This window comes from Syngnathus leptorhynchus, chromosome 22, assembly GCF_054491065.1.
Source record: "Syngnathus leptorhynchus isolate UIUO chromosome 22, UIUO_Slep, whole genome shotgun sequence".
Classification (NCBI taxonomy): Eukaryota; Metazoa; Chordata; class Actinopteri; order Syngnathiformes; family Syngnathidae; genus Syngnathus; species Syngnathus leptorhynchus.
This window is the reverse complement of record NC_141216.1, coordinates 1,421,219-1,435,039: the sequence shown is the minus strand read 5'-3', so window position 1 is coordinate 1,435,039 and position 13,821 is coordinate 1,421,219. Positions and strand designations below refer to the sequence as shown.

General features: G+C 42.0%; 1 protein-coding gene across 4 annotated transcripts; it reads left to right on the top strand.

Moving 5' to 3' along the window:
* Positions 1-7,522: 7,522 nt before the first annotated feature.
* Positions 7,523-13,094, top strand: tob1b (transducer of ERBB2, 1b). Of its 4 annotated transcripts, none has more exons than XM_085904302.1 (3): positions 7,530-7,685; positions 9,958-10,124; positions 11,013-13,094. In XM_085904302.1, the coding sequence occupies exon 3, from the start codon at positions 11,193-11,195 to the stop codon at positions 12,201-12,203; it is 1,011 nt and encodes a 336-aa protein (XP_085760428.1). In that variant the 5' UTR covers positions 7,530-7,685; positions 9,958-10,124; positions 11,013-11,192; the 3' UTR covers positions 12,204-13,094. The 4 variants fall into 4 exon arrangements, with proteins under 4 accessions (XP_085760426.1, XP_085760428.1, XP_085760429.1 ...); XM_085904303.1 differs by having other exon boundaries at positions 7,534-7,685; positions 10,073-10,124; XM_085904301.1 differs by having other exon boundaries at positions 7,534-7,685; positions 9,922-10,124.
* Positions 13,095-13,821: the final 727 nt, after the last annotated feature.

Sequence of the window (13,821 nt, the reverse complement as noted above, 5' to 3'; positions counted from 1 at the left end):
AAAAAATCCGTTCAAAATCCTATTATATCCAAACTGCTCACATTGTGTAATTATGCTTTTACTGGGGGAAAAAAAAAATAGAACCAAGTGAAGTATATGAAGATTGATATTTTCTGCCACATTTCAGCCTTTCGCCCCAGAAGAGAATAAAACCCTGAATAATTATCAACAGAGATAGAGAAACTGTAATAATTTAGATTTAGTGCCTACAAGGAGCCGTTTTGTTTGGTTACTGTTTAATTGAATGATGTTCGAGATGAACCAGGTGTTGGCTTCTGATAAGCAACAGAGGAAGCCAAATGTTGGCTTTGCAAGACAACTACAGCCAAGCACTGAAAGAATGACCAAAAATGGATAGATGATGAAAAGCAGGGGGCCCAGCATAGAGCCCCTGGGGCACACCTGAAGTGACTTGGTAGTGGTCGGATGAAAGGGACTTTTGCTATTAAAGGGGCTCCTTGGTTTTTCATTGGTCTATCAGCTGAATCTTACAAATCATAGCTGTGCTCCAGCTCCCAATAAATCAGCAAGAATGCTGACCAGGTTGTTTGTTGGGTTAACTGTGCCTGCCTGCAGGCCACTTGTCTGGACTTCTGCTCCTGCCGCATAATAAAAGTCAAGTGAAGTGCATGATGGAGACGGAGATTGTTGCTCTGACGACAAAAGAGACATATGGCTCTCTCCGGGAGTTCTCAGGTGCCAGGAAGTGCTTGCTGTGTTTAGAAAAGAATCATTTGCTGTCCAGGATCAGAGAAAATGGTAAAATAAAAATAGAGGTCATACAATTTGAAAATCCTCCCACTTAACTGTACATTTCAATTGGTAGACTGTCAAAACAATATTGGAGAGCAGCTGACGGCATCATCAAACATTTATAAGTGAGGAAGAACGGCCGTGAAGGACACTGTGGAGCAATGGAAACAACAAAATACAAATGGAATCAATCTGCATGCTCGTGCTTTTGGTGCTATTAGTTCTCTGCAGCACATATGTAAATGAACGTGACCACCTATTAGCCTGCTGGCTGAAAATCAAGCTTCTCCTAAAACGAAATAACGGCTGTTGTTATTCTGCTGATTGTGTTGGATGAGTCAGAAAACATTATCTTGCATGGAAATGAGAGGTAGCAGTTTCCACGGAGACCAGACTTTGGTGTGTGTGTGTGTGTGTGTGTGTGTGTGTGTGTGTGTGTGTGTGTGTGTGTGTGTGTGTGTGTGTGTGTGTGTGTGTGTGTGTGTGTGTGTGTGTGTGTGTGTGTGTTGGTGGAGGAGGGTGCATTACAACTTGACCTTCCCTGCAGCTCCCGTCATGTCTACTCAGGAGTGCTTGCAGTTGGAGGGCAGCCAGGCAGGCAGCCAGGCAGGCAGAGAAGAGAGTTCCACTTGCACGTGGCATGCTGACATATGAAAAGAAAGGAAAATAATTCCATTTTGAGATGATTTGATTTGACAACCCTCATCATCACCACAAACTTGCAACATTTGATTTGACATCGAACCTGTCTGTAGTGAGGTCATTGCAAATGTATATATATATAGAGAGAGCTTGCAAATGATCATTTGGAATGATTGTGTCTTGAACAGCACACTTGATGAATGATGGAACCACAGCGTGATGAACCTATGTCCGTCCGTCCGTCCAGAGGAGGGAAGATTGAGGTCAGCTTGTGTGTGTGTGTGTGTGTGGTTACACCAGAGAAGCACTTAGAAAGTTAGGACGATTAGTTGTGTTAGCGTCTGTGCTAATACTGGCACATATCTGCCTGCTACTGATCCTCATTAGCCCGCCCGCCCGCCCATATGGTGGCCAGATTAAAGCTGTATGTATTTACATTGGTGCGCCTCCCTCCATGTATGGTCATGTCAAGAAAATGAATGTTGTACCATTAGCTTGAATTCCTCAGGGCCTGTTCTCACTTCCTTTCCCCAAATAGTCGAAGCATGCTTTCATGTCACATTCATACGTGTGGAATTTCATCCCCGGTTTTGACCAGAACCAGTTTCCCCATTTGCAATCTTTAGCAATCAAGTCCAATTATGGCCTGGTTTGTGATAGCGGAAGGAGGTTAGCTCACTCCTTCCTTCCATCCATCCATCCATCCATCCATCCATCCATCCATCCATCCATCCATCCATCCATCCATCCATCCATCCATCCATCCATCCATCCATCTGTGGAGTCTGCTCTGCTGCACAAGTGGAGTACTGACTGACTGAGTCTTTTCAATATTGCTGTTATCAACTCGTCTGATTGTGGACCTTGTGACTGAGCAATCAAAGCTTAAAAAGATACCAGGCCACGTGACAAAATAAACATAGCAACTGGAAGCTTATATTTGTATGATCAGAAAGAATTTATATGTTGCTCAAGTTGTGTTTTCCATTCTCATGTGTTTGAAAGTCTTCATTGATTTTCATGAGCGGTGAAGTGGAATGATCAAGCGGCTACTTTTGAAGTCTAATGAGCCTCATCTCATGCCTGGCTGCCCGTGCTTTCGCTGAAAATAGCAACTCTGCTAAATAGCACCAAAATGCATTGAGAAAAAAAAAAAAAAAAGCCTCTCCTATTTCAGTTATTTCAGCAGACTTCATTTAGCTGATAAAAATTCAGATTTCCCGATGACTGTTGGCAAAGAGAAGATGAAATATATCACCGCTAATTTGCCCCAGGCTGTTGAGTTCACAGTATTGTCAAAATAGAATCCCAAATCATGCATACACATTCTTATTTGAGGCACTTTGCATTTCAAGATTGATTATCTCATCCAAACTAGGACAGGAGTGTGATGTGGAAAGAGTCTTTTTCAAGTACATGTCAAAGAAGTGTTATTGACTCTCTCCATATCTGTGATTGGCAGAAGCTTATTTCTTCAATTGCAACTTTTACAGATGATTTGAATATGAATATTAAATACTGAAAGCTGCGCCTTGGGTTTAGTATAGTTATTTATATAGATTTAGTTGTTTGTTATATATATTCATGTCATTTGATTTCAGTTTATATATATATATATATATATATATATATATATATATATATATATATATATATATATATATATATATATATATATATATATATATATATATATATATATATATATATTTTATTTTTTCTTTCATTTTTTTTCTGGTCCATGAAAGATTTTTTTTGTATTTTGCATGGTAATAAATATGTTGTTTGCAGAAATACAACATGGTTCTGGGGGGTGTTTATATTTTGACATGTCTAAATCGCTTTGTTTTTTCAGGTCATGTTCTTCCCATGGAAAATGTTCTTGCTTCATTGAAGCCGGAAAGGAATTAGCTTTGAAAGGCAAACTCAAGGGGGCTGTAAGCTTTCTGATGGCGCGCTTCATCCATCCATCCATCCATCCATCTGCCAAGCAACCAGGACGGCCATCATAGCAACTGGAAAAGGCCAATTTATGCCCAAGCAATCAAAGCGGCCCCATGGCATCACTGCCCGCTAATAGACTTTGCACACAACTATGCTGCGAGGAGAGTCTGAACCTCCCTTATCTGGCAAAGCCTCCACAACAGCTGGCCGCATCTCTGCTGCCGTGATCTCCGTCCGTCCGTCCCATCTGTGGATTTGCAGATTAAAGATGTGCAAACCTAATCCACTTCCTGTCATAACGTGTCCTTCCTTGGTGCCAGATGTGAGTTTGTGACTTGGCGCAGAAGAGTAAGCTTCTTCTTTGGATTGGTGTCCAGTCACCATAATGCCCATTGTCACTTTTCACTGCATGCTGGAAAAGATGATGAAATGACGAATCAATTTCAATTACCTCTCATATGATCAATCATATTCTCATTAATGTCTAAAGCAGCTGGACGGGCCAGATTACAAGTCGGGCTTCCAAATTGAAGCGTTTTATTGCAACCTATTTTACGGTCTCGTAAGGCCACGGAGTTGTCGGAACAGCTTTTATTCTTCTAGGCAGTAACAGGAAAACAATGATTTCAAATTTCTCTTCCAACACCAACGTAATACACTTGGTCAAATTCATTTTTGTCATCCTCGTTATAGTTTCCTTCAATGATATGATATCCAGTGTAGCGGATGAAGAACTCCTTTTGAAATCAGATACTTGCCAAGATTTCTAGCTATTTTAATTTTCAATTTAAAAGTGAAGACAGCACACCTTATTAAAAGTCCTAATGAATGAACTTAATAGCCAATGTTGACCGTCCATTGTTTGCGCTAGAATAATTTGCCCGAGTTGTCGTTTAACTTTGGTCAGGTAGCTTCTACATAGCTGCTTTCAGTGGCTACTGCAGGCATTCACTCCTTAATGGGAGCTGTGAGACTCAACATAAAGTTGCAGGCAGTTAACTCTTAATAATGAGATCAAACTTTCCATATATACCCACAGGAACTACTGAACAACTTAATATGTGTTTCTTACTATTGCCGAGCTTTAATTCAGTCCATTAGTATACAGACACACACACACACACACACACACATCTTTTAATGAATAGAAACACTCGTGAAGTTTCTCATTTAACTGCTATAGGAGGTTTTTCAGCATCTTGGGTATTTTTTTTTAGGGATTTTCAGAAATAAAAAGATTTACTTGTTAGTGTAAATACACAAACGTTTAGTCGGATTTTCTGAATGTCCCCTTTGAGGAACCAAATATAGAGAAAGAGTGCAAAAACTTGAACTTGTCTATATAGAGATAAACAAAGTTAAGGAAAATGACTCGAAAATGTTTTTTTTTTTTTTCCTTCTAGTGGGCTTTCTAATCGTTATATTTTGATTCTAAATATGCACTTTGGAGAATATGAAACAAAGTGCTTTGAAATGTTTGAGCACACCCAAAAAATGTGTATAATTACAGTTCTTATTGAAATTCTTCCAAACTTCATTTCAGAGCTTTGAGCTTGACGCCGTGACAGTCAAATTAGAAATGAATATCATAACACGGACCAGTGAGGAATGAGCTGAAAAGACTGCCAATTGCCTCGTGCAAACTTTCTTCTCAAGTCCATTGTTGAAATGTTCTATCAAAGAAATATGACAAAGTATTTTGTCTTTTGGTGGATAGTTGCATCAGGCGTATTTAACTAAATTGAGGCACGTGCCGCTTTATCATGGAAGCCCGGCCCGCATAGCCACATGCAACACCACTATCTCTCTCTCTCTCTCTCTCTCTCCCTCTCCCATGGACTTTGTTCTGAAAGCAGGTTTGTCCAAGCTGTTTGTACTGGCATGACTCCAAATGTTGGGCCATCATACTGTGACAGAATGCTGAGAGGTCGAGAACATGTTATTGAAGCACTATTCAACTGTGGGGTCATGATGGGTGACAGCTAGTAAAAAAAATATATAGATATTCGTCCTATATTCTACGTATACGTGACAATGTTTCCATAGCAGTGATGTGATGACGCATGGTTGGGTTCCTTCCTTGACCTCCCGTTTTGATCCGGCCCAATTTGTGATGAATGACTTTTCACACGGGCGTGGAACGGCCCCACCACTTCCCTGTGACATTCTTCCCAATATTTGGCTCTTTTCCAAGCGAAGGCATGTGCTTGCAAACAGCGCAGTGGGAGAGGCTTCACTCCATCAAGCTCTTCATGTTTTCATTTCTACCACCAGGAGAAGGACAATTCAATAACATTCCAATAAAAATATAGCCTTATGAAAACATGACTTTTTGAATGAAGTCACAAGAAAACAGCTCAAGCTACGTCACACACTTGGAGATAAGCTGTCCGTGCAGAAATAGATCTTGTGATGGATATTTCCCAACACAGCAGCTTTATGGGATTGACACAACTAGCCTGCATTGTGCTGAGAACTGAACTAGCCTTGTGTGTTCCATTCATACACGGTGACGTAACCAAAACACTCATGACGTTGGCTGGGAGATATGAGGGCAGGGCAGGGCAGCTGACCCCGCTCGGGCAAAAGGTGCCTTATATAACACCGTTGCCGCAAACTGTCAACCAGTAATACACTGGTGGATGTCAATAAAGTCATTTGTCTATCTACGGTTGGAATGATCATGATGATAATATTGGAGCCTATTTCCATCCATGTTTTGTTGTGTCCTCCACAAAAGCAATGTCAAAAATGGAGCTCAAAGAACAATTGATGCAAATGACCTGAATGTGACACAGTCTGAACTGCACTCAGTGGAAATTTCAAGCCAAACAGCAATGTCACAACATTGAGCTGCTGATAGTTGCATTCATGCAGGCGGGCCGGGAAAACACCTTTTTATTTTTTTTTTTTTTTTAAATATCCACAGCGGCTCTTTTTTCCCCTATTCTCAGGCTTTTTTTTTTTTGTCTATCCTATCACCTTTGGCCATTTGTATCAAAGGACATTGATCAGCGAAATATGGCTGGAGCCTCTCTTGTTACGCCAACAGCAGCACTGTGTCAGCTCAGCTCCGTGATCCAGAAAGCACTGGCTAATGGAACTGCTGCTTATGGCTGATGCTGATGCTGATGGAGAGGTGGCATCCCTTCCATTTCGATTATATTATTCACTATGTCGCTTTGTATGGGCCATAAATACAGACAGGAGCTTCGAAGTAAACTTACTTTTTTCATTTTATTGTTTTATATTTTTGACCAGAAATGTACCATTTTTGATCATCATGGCCATTGGGACTGGATGTTGTCATTTATTATTGGTGTGTGTATAAAAATAGTTGCTATCATTTCATGACAAACAGCAGAACTTTTCACAAGAAGGTTCCGGGAGTCCATGTGAAATGAGCGCTTTTAAGGCTTTTCTATGCGAATGTTGCCGACGATAGGATGCATGTTGCTGCCACATGCTTGCTCTCATTTGAGAATCATTTTGCTCTTTTTCCCTCAATTGTAATTCATTTGAAAGAATTCCTGTCTATTCCTCTCTCCCAGTGATTGAATTCCATCCATGTGTGTGACCTCTGCTATGTTTTGTTTGTTTCTGAGCATAAGATGCTTTTGTTGCATTTCATGCCCGCTCTTATGAAGCTTAATGCGTCTTACTTCTGATTCATGACACAATCCTCCCACATGAAATCAAAGAGCCCCGATGGTATTTATTTCCATGAGAAGAGCATCGTTTGTGCAACCTTCTAGTCTCCTTGAGATGGCTGGATAGGAATCTGACTGGAGGTGAAAACTCAAGAAGCCATCTCAAATATCAAATGACTGGGAGCTAATTCCATTTTTCTCAACTTGGAAACCATGCTGGTAATAAATCACTGTCTGCTAACATCATCATAGAGGAGAGTGTCTGTGCCGTTGCTTGCTTGATTTGAAGAAGAGAAGAAAGCAGATGCTTGTGCATGTGTGCGTGAAGCTGTAAATTCCAGCCAGCAGCGTAATCTTCCATTGCTATCACCACCCAACTGCTCTGAATACTTATTGACCACCGGCAACAGAGCAGAAAAAGACGCCTTCACCGAGGATCACGATTGGCTGTTTATTTCACGTCTGTCTCGTTAGGTTTTGCGTCCGTCCACCTGTTCTCGTTAACCCGGTTGTGTCCACCAATCAGCTCACTGGTGTCTTGCTTAGGTGTTCCTCGTCTCATCAGGTTGCTAAATCTGGTGTCTTGCCTTCCTGCTTCCCTTCCCTTCGAGTCCTCAGCCACGCAAAACCAGCACACAGACAAAAAAAGAATTTTGAAGCCATGGAAAACAGTCAAGACCATTCTCAACACTTCTGGTAAGTAGCCTAATGGCCCATCTTCTTCATATGTCTTGGTTATGGATGGATGGGTTCAGGTGAAGTCCTATTTCAGAAAGAACCTGGCTAGATATTTGAAATCTCCCAAATGTATGTGAGAACATGTGTTATGGTCTGACAAAAACTAAGGTTCAACTCTTGGCCATCTTTTCAAAAGATATGCAGCACACAAACAGTTGATTGAAAAAAAAAAAATAGCCACTCATTTTTACATGTGTAAAACCACAAGATGTCCTCCAAATGTATCCGGATAAAAGGAAGGCCAACTCTCCTGTATCTGCTTGGTGTTTCTTCTTTTTGAAAAAGCCATGAAACCAATAAATGGCACTCAATAAGAAAGAAAAGATTGGAGCTATATTTTGTAGGCACGCTATAATAAATCCATCTGTGCTCTCACTACTTGACAAACAACCAAGAGAAATGAATTCGGCGTGTGACAGTTTTTATTATTGAATTTTGTCTCTATCGGCTCAGCGACACTAAATTAACATATTTCCATGGATGTTTCAATTCCTGCTTGTAAACAAGCAGATTCACACTGTCCTAATTCCATTTATTTATTTTTTTTTCCTTTTGATTTACATGCCTGATGCAAAACCACCAACAATATGCATAATATTTGCATACTATTAAATACAAGCTCCAAAAAGGGAGGAAAGGCTTTCACAGCATTGAGACTATAGAAAAATGTCCATGTGGACTTACTTGACTTGAAAAATTTGCATGAATGGTGCGTGCTAAAACATCTCTCCCTTCATTAGCGGAGTCCCTTCCTCTCGACAACAGAAGGAAATGTTCACCTTGCTCACTCGCCGTTCTCTAGTGGGGAATAACAAATAAGTCATTGTTAGGCATGCTGTGGGATTATTATTCTACCTGCCTCTAGCCAAGACTAACACTCACATACTGCCAATAGAAAGTGGGAGAATGAGCAAAAAAATCATCCGGGACCTCATTGTGCTATATCGCTTGGGATGCCAACTCAAATGGAAAAGCTAGTTTTAAAACAAGAAAAGGAAACTTTGTGGCTAGCAGGGTAGAGTGATAGCATGTTTGAAGCGTGCATAATACTGGCTGTCCCAAAATCTCAGTAGCATCTACTATGAGCAACAACAAAAAAACAGCTAGTCTGTCGAAGAACACAAGACTGATTCAATAAAATGTGGTTATGAAATTCCGCCGCCTCCATAAGTGGGGAAAAAAGTAGGAAACCGTCCTCTAATTTGAATATGATTCATGTAATTTAGTTGACTAATAGAAACTTGATAGTACCATTTTGCAATGAGGACACGCTATTGATTTCTAAGCTTCTCCTCGCCCGGCCGGCTTGTCTCCCTGGCAGTGCTACCGGCCGGCCGGCATTGTATTTATTGTGCAAACACGGGAGTGCGGGAGCCCATGTTAGGTAAGAACAGACTGTGGCGGCTGACATGGGAGAACTTAAGCCCTAGCTGCACTCTTCAGCTGCTGTGTGTGTGTGTGAAAAGGTAGCATAATGCTGCCAAGATTCATTTTTCATCTGAATCACTTTTCACATCCAGCAAGTACAAACTCCCATCTCTTTTATTTCATCTTGTGCATGGAAAAGAATGTCGTCTGTGGCTACTGTTGGTTCTTGGAACATGGAAATGTCATTTCTGAGTAGCAAGAAAACACTTGACAGGACAGGTGTGTGTCATTTCTGGGTAGCAAGAAAACACTTGAGACAGGTGCGTGTCATGTGTGCACGCGTGCTTCTTCCACAATGACAGGCTGTCATTGAAAATATGGCTTGCTTTCAAAGTCTGAAGTTTGATCTGAAACAATCACAAGGATTTTGATTCTTCAGAAACAAATCTCCCATGGTGTAACCTTCATTTTAAAGAAGTTTGTGTCAGAGTCACACATGGCAGTGATCAACTTTACAATCTAATCACCTTGCTATTGCATAAAATCTCATTTATTTATTGATATGATGCTTTGGTTGCAGCTTTTGAATGACTCAAAATCAAGCAAAAATAGTGCGCAGCGCATCAAATGGCAAACCAATGCAAATGTTGATTGAGCAAGACATTATCCAATCAGAAGCCAGCGTTTGATGGTTTGCCGGTGACGTAATTTGTTTAGCCAATGGAATCGCTCTGCCGGGTGTCGACCTCTGTGAGCCGCATCGCCACCTCCTCCTTGTCGATGGCGGAGGGATACTATATAAACAAGTCGCCATCACTCTTTAAAGGACAGAGTTGTACAAACTCCCAGGCTGCAATTTCAGCACGTTTTGTGGATCGACATCAAGCTAGCGAAGGAAGGAAAAAAGGAAAGAAAGAAAGAAACGCGCCTGGAATCTCGACACGTCGACATAATCATTTCTTCGTGCACTTTTCAAGTCGTCCAAGCGGAAGCCTGCTCTTGCAAGAAGGACCTACTGTCATTTTCCATGTAAGTACATCTTAAGTCAAACGCAGCGGTGTCATAATTAACAAGAACAACTACTTCAGTGTTTATTTTCTTGTAGTTTTTGAATGAGTGACAGCAGACTGTTAAATGTTGGGCACGCAGCAGCATTTGTCGAATATTCTAGCACCGACCACCAAGCTACATACGTGACTTTTTTTTTTTTTTTTCTCCCTTTGGGCGTCCTCGAACCTTTAATCAATGACTCTGTCAATGATAAACCTTGACTCGCTACTCATACAGCATCGTCTCACTGTAGATTATTAAAAATAGATAAATGAATCACCCCCCCCCCCCCACACACACACACACAAAGTATGCTACACGGGCGTTCACACCCCTCACGGCAAGTTGCTAATGCTTGTGATGCTAATTTCGACATTGTCATGCAAGACAAAAAAAAAAAAAGCAAAGCTCTTTCTAAAAGATGCACGTCGAGGAGCCACACTTGATTATGTAATGACAGCATTTGCCCTTGTGTCCTGTTGGAGCTAAGCGCCGAAGGAAGGAGGGAGGGAGGAAAGGAGGATCCACCCCAAGCAAGATGTTTAACTCGGCGTTTTGTCCTGACATGTTTTCAACATCCGCGTGATTATTGCGCACTTTCCGTTTGCAAACGCTCGCCTTTATTCTGTCACACGAGGAACACTGTTGACACACTTGGTGACTCAATGGCTTATTTATAGAGGGGCCGAGAGAGAGAGAGAGAGAGAGAGAGAGAGAGCGAGATGCAGTATTTGCAAACTCACTGTTGCTATTCAAGACGCGGGACTGCTCCCTCTTCCTAAATAGGTCGTTTTATAGATGTCAAACATTTTCTGTTCCCCAAATGTACGAGTTGAGGTACTAAAAGTGACTTGTCTTATGTTTCAGGAACCAGAACCTCGCCACGTTTCAGGAAAGAGATTCATTTGATCCACAAGAAGTCAATCTATACCTTTCCATCGCATCGGTCACTGCTGCCTCGAAGAATTTTTTTCTTTTCTGTTTTTTGCGGCGCCGCGGGGTTCGACCAACGACCGAGACTCAAACCTCGTCGCCAGCGAAGCAGCTATGCAGCTTGAAATTCAAGTAGCACTCAACTTTATTATTTCCTATCTATACAACAAACTCCCTCGACGACGTGTGAATATCTTTGGCGAGGAGCTGGAGAGCTTGCTGAGGAAAAAATACGAAGGCCATTGGTATCCGGATAAGCCGTACAAAGGCTCGGGCTACCGCTGCATCCATGTAGGGGAGAAAGTGGACCCGGTTGTGGAGCAGGCCGCTAAAGAGAGCGGGCTGGCCATAGAAGATGTCCGCAACAACCTCCCTCAGGACCTTAGCGTGTGGATTGACCCCTTTGAGGTTTCCTACCAGATCGGTGAGAAGGGAGCCGTCAAGGTGCTGTATGTGGATGATAGCAGTGAGAACGGTTCCGAGCTTGACAAGGAGATCAAGAACAGCTTTAATCCCGAGGCCCAAGTCTTTATGCCCATCGCCGAGCCCGTCGGGGCCTTGTCGGAGTCCAGCTCTCCCTCCCCTCCTTTCGGGCAATCGGCCGCCGTCAGCCCCTCCTTCGTGCCGCGCTCGGCCCAGCCGTTGACCTTCACCACCGCCACCTTTGCCGCCACCAAGTTCGGCTCCACCAAGATGAAAAGCAGCGGCCGCGGCAACAATGGCGCCAACGGCGGCGCTAGCAACAAGGCGGCGGCGGCGGCGGCGCGGTCGTCGCCCATTGGCAACCTGGGTCTGAATGTCAACTCCTTGCTGAAGCAGAAAGCCATCTCCACCTCCATGCACTCGCTGTACGGGCTGGGCCTGAGTCAGCAGCAGCAGAAGCAGCCCTCGGCTCTGTCCCCCAACGCCAAGGAGTTTGTGTTCCCCAACCTGCCGAGTCAAAGCAGTCCCGGCGGGCCAGCGTTTCCCGCCGAGGCCTCCCTGGGGCTGCCGTACAACAACGCCTTGGACGTGTTTGCGGCCTACGGAAGTCTCAACGACAAGTCCCTGGTGGATGGCCTCAACTTCAGTCTGAGCGCCATGCAGTATTCTAACCAGCAATTCCAGCCCGTCATGGCTAACTAAAAGTCACCACGCCAGTTTTATTTATAAACTAAGTTGGCTCGGAAGAGAGAAAAACAAAAGGCACACTTTGGAAACTGGAGTGCTCGTCAAGCAAGCAAGCAAGCAAGCGCATGTGCCCAAGGGTTTGCTTACTGGAAGCCCTTGAGATTGTTTTCTACTCGGAGAAGCTTGTTGTACAAACACATTCAAGCTTGGTTACTTCAATTCATCATGCGTTATTGCTTTTCTTTTTGCCAACTGAGCACAATAGTCTTTTATTTTTTACCATGTTGATGAAAATACTCTCAAAAAAATGAAAAAAAAAAAAACAACAATCCACAAGCTTGGAGTTTTGGCCTCTTACAGTATTTTGCAAGCTGATTTTTATGAATTGGCACTACTAAGTGGGGTCACTTGGTCTTTTTCTAATTGTATAATTTAATTTAGTACAAAGTTTGTAAGATATCAGAGTATATATTGTTTCTATGACATGGTGTTGCATTTATATCTTTTTACTACTCCAGTGATCTGTGATGGCTGCAGCAGCTTTTTCTTTCTTTTTTCTTTTTTAAAGACTTGTTCAAGAAATCCATCTTTAAAAAAAAAAAAAAAAAAAAAAATACACCAGATATTCTGAAGATTGTGTACAGAGTATTCCTTTAGTGGTGGAATTAAGTGTAGGAAAATTTGCTATTTCTGAAAGATGAATTGTATTTTCTTTTAAGAGGTTGAAGATTTTGCTATACTATGGAAAACAAATGTAATTGTATGGATATTAATTTTGTACCTACATTGTGCAATACTTGATGAAAAAAATACGGTATAACAAAGTATTTTGAGTCAGTGTCTTACATGTCAAGAGGGACTGAAATAGTTTATATTGTTAAGTTTGTATTAAATGCTTCAAAAGTATATGCTTGTCTTTATTATTTTTCATATTTGCACCCTGGTCTTTTTAATAAAAGAAACTACAGTTGGAAGATTTTGTCAACTCTATTCTCTTTGCCTGCCTAAATATTTGGAATATTATAGCACACGTAGCAAGCTAATAATAGAGGCTCATGTGCTATCACAATGACATGACGGAAGGTTACCTGTAAGCAAAATGCAAGTCAAAGCTCTTACGAGCAATTTTGGCAAAATCTCTACCGCCGTAATCGACTCGGTCGTCAAAACAGACGAGCAAACGATTCTTGTTCCCTAATGAGAAACAATATGCAAAGCAGACTTTCAGTACAATCCAAACAAGCATGAACATCTCAGGCCCACAGATGGTGCTGGGAAACTCCCAAGATTGGGGGGAGGTGTTATCCTTGCTGTGACTCCATCTTGTCCACTCACCTTATTCAATATTTTTTTCTAATGCTTCATGCAAGGAAGCAGCTAGGGCAGGTTTTATTTTTGGTTTGAAGTGAACAAGCACTACTTTGAAAACAAATCACTTCTTCACAACCACCTGCATGTCATTTGGGATTTGGGCACGTGAGCCAAAGATACCGAGTGCCGCGTGACTGGGAGCTGCAGACTTGATTAAAAATACATAACCAGGAACCAAAAGGAAGGCCTGACACTAACTAGCCTGTGTTATCTAATGATAAACCCCAATAGCGAGACTTCAATCAATCCAGGCTGCTCCGTG